Source organism: Melanotaenia boesemani, chromosome 2, assembly GCF_017639745.1.
Source record: "Melanotaenia boesemani isolate fMelBoe1 chromosome 2, fMelBoe1.pri, whole genome shotgun sequence".
NCBI lineage: Eukaryota > Metazoa > Chordata > Actinopteri > Atheriniformes > Melanotaeniidae > Melanotaenia > Melanotaenia boesemani.
In genome coordinates this window covers 22,300,267-22,307,573 of record NC_055683.1, presented here as the reverse complement: position 1 = coordinate 22,307,573, position 7,307 = coordinate 22,300,267, and the positions used below count along the sequence as shown (strand labels likewise).

General features: G+C 38.9%; 2 protein-coding genes across 2 annotated transcripts; both read right to left on the bottom strand.

Annotated features, from left to right (window-relative positions):
* Positions 1 to 961: 961 nt before the first annotated feature.
* On the bottom strand, positions 962 to 1,816 carry LOC121657172 (myeloid-associated differentiation marker homolog). The gene has a single exon (XM_042012573.1). It carries the CDS (start codon positions 1,814 to 1,816, stop codon positions 962 to 964), a length of 855 nt encoding a protein of 284 aa, XP_041868507.1.
* A 1,713-nt stretch (positions 1,817 to 3,529) lies between these two features.
* On the bottom strand, positions 3,530 to 6,921 carry LOC121631043 (myeloid-associated differentiation marker homolog). The gene is made up of 2 exons (XM_041971672.1): positions 6,527 to 6,921; positions 3,530 to 5,526 (listed from the first exon to the last, which is right to left on the bottom strand). The coding sequence occupies exons 1-2, from the start codon at positions 6,791 to 6,793 to the stop codon at positions 4,948 to 4,950; spliced, it is 846 nt and encodes a 281-aa protein (XP_041827606.1). The 5' UTR covers positions 6,794 to 6,921; the 3' UTR covers positions 3,530 to 4,947.
* Between the last annotated feature and the right edge of the window lie 386 nt (positions 6,922 to 7,307).

Here is a 7,307-nt window from a genome sequence, read left to right as displayed (position 1 = left end):
TTGTGTTCAGAACTTTTGACATGGTCTGACTAACCAGCTTATATGAGGCTGGGGGCTTAAACCCTGACTCCTCTGACTGATCTCTGACCTGCAGTTCCAGCTGTCATGCAGGCAGTGTCTTTTTACAATAACACTACAGTTTACACAATATAAGCAGATTCTGGTGATATAGTCTGTTTTTCTCATGTGGTTCTCAGGAAGAAAGTGACAGTTTCTCTTGGTGGCTTTTCTCACTTGTGCCTGCATTCATAAAAAGTCAACGGAATTTGAGTGTTCACATCAACATTCCACCAAATTCTGTTCAGTTTCCTGTGCAAACCATGTTGTTACGTTGTTGTATGTAAGTTTACTTTTCATTCTCCAGGTTACCCCTGACCTTGTGTCATCTGAAGTTTTCTGACTTTGTCTCTTGTGCTTTCATTGCCAAGGTCTACAAACCTTCAGACAAATTCAGTGTGCAGCAAAGGGAGGGGTTTTGATGTTGCCTCCTTATGCTTTGATTGTGATTAAAGGAGTCTAAATGTCTCACCAGTGAAAGCCAGAGACCTGCGGCACCACCAGTGAATAGCAACATAGATTTAGTTTCCACATAATTTGACTAGCCTGTAATAAACGCTGGCAGTGTTGCTACTCTCACTGTTTGATCACTCTCAGGATCCAAAGTTCTGCTTAGTAATTGTTCATTTTTATGACCATGATACTACACTTCTAATCATTAACAAACTGTCTTTTTGTTCTGGACTTTTCATCACTGTAGTGACGGCATCTGCATTGCAAGAATATATGCATAAAAGAGACAGTATTAAATTTGGTTTAATATGACAACAACAATGAAAAGACTGAATGTTTTAAACAAGAAAATAACATGAATGATTGGAAGATGGGTCTACAATATCAATCAGAATCACTGGCCAACCTCTTTCTGTTCATAGCTGTTCTGATAGTTTTGATAAACAGCAGCTCATTCACTACTGAAAAAGAACACAAGTAGTATGGAATAAATTGTGTCCAAGGTGTAAACAAGAAAGTTGAAGATTGTCATGAGGGTGACCACCACCAGTTTATCCCAGGCACAGAGGGAGCCACAGTTAGATGGTCGCTTATTGTTTTGGAAAGTATACAATGGCCAAATCACCATAGCTGTTAAGTACATCACTGTTGCCACAACATTATAGACGATTGCCACTATTTCAAAGGAGAACGGAAAAAAAGAAGTCAGTTGTCCAAGGGTGAGTATAATTATGAGGATGGCAAATATGAAACACAATGAGTACACAGCAACACACCACTGCAGCGGTGAGGAGCCTGAGTACTGCCCGCTTTCCAGGGACATGAAAATAAGACAGGCCAGGAAGATCTCCAACATCTTCATTATGCCAGGAATCGTAGAGAGGAACCCTCTGGTCTCCCCACTTGGTTGAAGGCGTGTTAAGACCACCTCAGCAACGTACCCAGCAAAACAAACCCAGGATACCACAGACGCTCCAATCTGCCGGTGGCAGGTGTTGCAGGTGAAAAAGATAGGGTAGATGATGGAAGCTGACAGGCACAGTAGGCTCGCCAGTATAGCAAAGGCAGCGGTGAAGTCATCCCAGGCGAAAGGCAATTTTGTGTTGACCATGGCGAACTCCAGGATTAGAATAAGAAGTGTGACCAGGAAGCAGAAGCACCAAGTGAACATGCACCATGCCCAATATGGAGATTTATTATGTCCCACTGCTGCCACCAAACAAAAACACATACAGGTGAGGATGGTCACCATTATTCGCATGATCCCCACAGGCTTGGTGATGGATTTTACATCCACATAAACCATGGTTGGACAGGATTTTGTTCAACACTAAAGAAAAAATGTTGTTCTTAAAGTCCATTAACTGTACTTTATGTCTCCCTTTGAACAGCAAGGCTTTCGTTTTCAAGCCAGATCCTGTTAAAGTAATCCATCAAGGCAAAATACCCCAGCAGGTGTGCTCTTTCAAATGGAAATCCAGGTGTGGTATTTATTCTAACAGAGCATCCTGAGCTTATCTGGGCTGTTTATGGCCTGCATAGCAGTGCGATGATTGGATACTGGTTGGGTGTTGTCGTGTTCATCTCTTAGAGCTCACTGGACTCTGGTCCTTGACACAAGCCCAGCTCAGGAGCTCATATTCAGGTCTGAGAAAGGTTGTAGATCACACAAAGAAAAGGAGTCTTACTTTGTCCCTGTGTTCACTTTTTTTGTTTGTGGGTGGAGATAAGGGAGCAGTTTAATGAATTAATGATTAACTAAATTACATTTAGAATTTTTATCCTTTACACTCACTAAAACCTGCTTTCAGGATACCATTACCATTATAGTGCTTAAGTAGATTTATGAAGTCACTGCTGTTCATTATCCATCCTCTGTGCCCTGTATTGAATCAGGGAACTTGGAGAAGTAAAGACGAAACTTAGTTTAGTATAAGAACAAAACATCAATTTCACTCCTTTTGGACTGTGCTTCTGTAATCCGTGAGTTTCTGTGTTGTGCTGGTTATTAAATTGCTACGTCACAGTGTGATGTCTTAGAGAGACAGTCTCCGTTTATTTTCTGAGGACAACAACAAAAAAAGAAAAACCACAGAGTAAGTCTGCCCACTCTACAGGAGAATTGTACAAAAGGGGCATGTTTGCTAGGCGAACACAATGTACATGCTTTCACATATTGTACACTTGCATTCCTCTTTACATACCTGAGGACAGCTAAGAAAAAGAAAAGCACCGTGTAAGTCTGCTCACTCCAGTATACAAATGAAGCAGAACTTAAGTTAAGCTAGGGATTATAAACCCCAGAATATTTATCCACAAACTTCGGTATGCTACGACTGTCATATCATCAGATAGAAACACATGAAAATGTACAGAAAATGTATAAGAAACAATAGGATGAAAAGGGATAACAATATAAATAAATGATGATGACACCCATCTTTCCTACAGGAGAATTGTGCAGAAGGGGAGGGGAATGGTAGCTTAAGGAATTTTTAGGTGGTCCCAAAAAGACGAAACCAGGGGGGCAATAACCTAAAGAGAAATGCAGTTATTTTAAAGAGATCCCTTCAGGTATATTAACAGTTAAACAGATTTTATGTAATTATAAATCAGTGTTCAAGTTACCTAAGTTACATTACATCTAGTGTGTTTGACCAACACTCATATAGCCCAAGCATGACTGTGGTTTCCTTTATACTGACTTCCTTTTTTAATGGCTAGATTTGAGCATCTTGGTTGTGTGTACATTTGTGTACATCTTTCTGTTTTCAAAACCTTGGAAAATGTCCTACTTTGATTTTATTGTGCGTCATTACACATATCGGATATTATGGCATGTAATGGAGTCAGCTGGTCAAGTTACCTATCTATATCTATCAAACCAGATCCATTCCAGATCTATCCTCTCAGCTTCCAACTACAAAGTTTGGATAAAAAGAACGAGCTGCTGAGAAAAAAGATAAATGTCTAAAGACTTTATGTCAAATCAGTTTACATCCTGATGATGTTTTCAGCTCCATATGTTGTGTCTCCAAGTGTCTCCTGCGTGCTCCAAGCAGGAGTCACTCTGGAGTGATGAGGATGCATGCCACACATATATACTTTTGTTGTCTGGTACAGGCATGAAAGGGCAACTGCTGACACTTTCCAGACAAATTACTCTGGGCGTTGTCTGGAGTATGTGTGAAAAAGACTGAAGTGAGTGTTTGTGGGATGTGATGTGATGAAGGCAGAGTTGGTAGTGTGTGGATAGGGCTAAGTCTTTTGTTATTAATGAGAAAAAAAATTTAAATAATAACAATAATTTTAGTTTTTATTAAACTTTAATAGAGGAAGAAACACACTAAGAAAAAAAATTCTTGTCCATAATTGATAAATTATCTTTTGCTAAAATGCAGTGTCTTGAAAAGTAGTATATTTTTCTCAGCAAATCACACACACTCTGGTCTGAGGCACTGTGACCTTGTGTGACTTAATAATTAGCTATAACACACACCCACACTGTATAGGCGTTTATGGTGTCACTTTTGATAGGGCTGTGGTGGATTGCCTAAGATCTGATGACATCACCCTGTCTTTTTTCTAAAGTGAATTATCACTGTACAATAGTGTAAAACTGTACGGATTCAGCACCAAGTAAATTTGTGGCTGGTATAACCTCCTGATACAAATAGCATTACTGATAATACCAACACCAAGTTCCAATACCATTACCAATATCTATGCTCATATACTAAATTATTAAAAATAGAAACTGAAATGAAAAACTATCCCTGGTGATTACATGTCATGAAACTTGATTTCTTCTTTTACAGGTTTTGTTCAGAAACAATAATAAAATCACAAAAATATCTCTCCTTCAGTACATGTCACAGCTTTTCATCTTATAGCCAAAGAGCACATGTTAATCTTTTAACCAAAATCCTCATTTCCAAGCAAATGTTTCATTTGGCCCCCTTTTGGTTCCATTAAAATACAGAAACAGACACTAAAGTGTTTTTCCCCTATATGCTAGTATAAATCTAAAAGCAACACCAGTGTTGGTTGATCCTCTCACCCCTTAAATCAATGGAAATAAATATTTTGTGACATAAATGTTTAATTAGAAGATAATTACACTGTATGGTTAAATAACTAAACAATATATTTTGATTTATTGTGGTTTATCTCCTCAATATTTCTAAATTTGTTTCAGTGTTTGAGGATTTATTTCACAAATCTGTTGATTTATTTACAATTTCCCTAATTTCATAGATGCATTAGTTTGTTGGTTTATGTTTAAATAACCATGAATTAATATAGAATAAATTGGTATTCCACATATAAAATATTTTTATCATTCAATCTAGATGAAAAGCATCTCAAAGAAATCAAATTCATGAAGCAGCTCGTGGCACTGATATGAAATCCACAATCAAAAGAACATGCTTAGGTTCAACTGGTGAAAAACACCAGCCTAACAGAATAAACTGTATCCACAATGTAAGCAACCAGGTTAACACAGGTCATGAACATGATAACAACTAACATGTTCCATGGACAGTAAACATTGTTAACACATGGATTGGGATTGTTCTTGAAGCTGTACACTGGCCAGATGACCACAGCTGTGATGTACATCAGTACTGCCAGCACATTGCAGACAGTCAGGACGTGTTTAATAGGTGCAGGGAAGGCAGACAGCAGGCGGCAGATGGTTAAAATGATGACAAGGAGGGCAAAAATGAAGCAAATGGAGTAGACGGCAACACACCACTGAAGTCCTGGAAAACCAGAGTAGTTGTTGGAACCCAGACAGATGAAGATGATGCAGGCCACAAAAGCCTCCAGAACTTTGAGAAGACCTGGAACTGTAGAAAGAAATCCACTGATCTCCCCTGGTTTGGCCCGAGTCATTCCCACTTCAATGGCGTATAGGATGAAGGCCAGAAAGGAAATAACAGAGGCCGCAATCTGTTCGCCAAGGGCAGAATAGGAAGAGATGACGGAGTATATGATGGATGCTGCAAGCACCTGCATGGAGAGATGCCAAAAAGAAAAAGGAAATGCATTTGATTAAATTTGCATTTGTTTCTTGAATAATCCCTGTGGGGAATTTCCCTTTCTTTCTTTTTTATTTGACATGTAGGTTTATTTTGTGTATGTAATGTTATCACCAGCCAGCCGCTTCACAATTTTCTCTTGAAGTGTTTTTATTTGTGTAAAGCCGGTGGTGAGAGGGTTTGTCCATCCGTGTGTGGCGGATATCCCTTTTCTTTATTGGTAGAGTTATCGCTGTTTGCTGGAGAGACTGAGCTGGTGAGTCACGTAAAAGTGGCTAAATATATGGTTGTTTCCACAAAATGTGCAAGCGGTATGCTCAAGTGTATGTGGTGTTAATATTGTGTTCTGTTGTTTGTGTCATTACAGTTGTTTAGGAGGGGATGCTAGTTGCTATAAGCAAGTAGCTCCTACAGGTTGCAATAAACGTGATTAAGTAACCTGGAGTTTGAGTGAGACATTGTTTCACCAGTTAAACACACCCTTTACGGTGGGAGTTACTGGACTAAAAATAGTTAGCCTGAGAAAAATCGTACAATCCCCACAAATGAATCTGCTGTAGTTTATAGATTATTTATAGCTGAAAAAAGAGCTGTGTCCCACAGAATAAGTTTGCACTTTAAGCCTATTATATTTTTAAAAGTTCCTTTTAAAGAAGAAGACATTTTTTTCTTCTTTTTTTGCTGTAATAATCTTCATCAAATTTGGGAAGTGAAGTGTACCATTTCTACAAAATTACTGGAGAATCCCAAAATGTTAGCAGTTAACAGTGTGAATAACTAAGTGTTTATGTTCATTTATACCTTACTGTTTAAAGTTTGCCCAGTATATCATTTTAGAAGTTATGACCAATGTTGGCATTGTTATCAATTCATATCTTCAGGAAAATACTACTTTGAATGGCAACAGTATTTTTTCACTATTAGTAGACAAAGATAAAAAGCACTGGAGTAAAAAAGAAGAATGCACACACCATTAGGGCAGCCAACATGCCAAAGGCAGAAGTGAAATCATCCCAGGAGATTGGCAGCTTTCCACTGACACTGAGGAATTCCAAGATGAGTATTAGGAAAGTGACACAAAAACAGAAGCACCAGGTAAACATACACCATGTCCACAAGGAGTCGGTTGCGTGGCCTAGTGATGCCACCAGGCTGAAGGAGATGCAGGTGAAGATGACCTCCAGTAGGCGCACAATTCCCACCGGTGCAGTCAGTGCGTTAAAGTCCAGTGTAACCATCCTGACTCTGATCCTGTTGGTTGAATGTGGTTCTGGGTAAAACTTCAAATGAATGATCTCCCACTTCCTCCCTAACTTCTCTCCTTTGTTGATTTAATTTTTCTTTTTTTGCCGCTGTTTGTTTAGTAAAGTCATCTGCTTGTTGCAAGCACTGATAATGGGGTGAATGTGGAATTTCTGGCCACTCCCTTCTTGTTGTCTGATTGGACTTTCTTCCTCATTTGGCCTGTGAGCAGATCTTTACTGCGCAGGTGCTTCACAGAGCAGTATTGTGTGGGAGAAGTGGTCTGCTGTTCACTTCCATTTGCTTATCAGTTGTACTTGCTCAATAAAGGAATTGTGATATAATTACAGCTAAAACAGGAACTCCACCTTATGACACATGACTCATGCTAACACCACCTTAGTGCTCATATATTATGTTTGCTGACTTAACGGCTAGTCCACCCATGAATAATTTAAACCCATAAAAGTGTTACAAGAACCTTAAGAGGAACTGTACCTTATGTGAAAA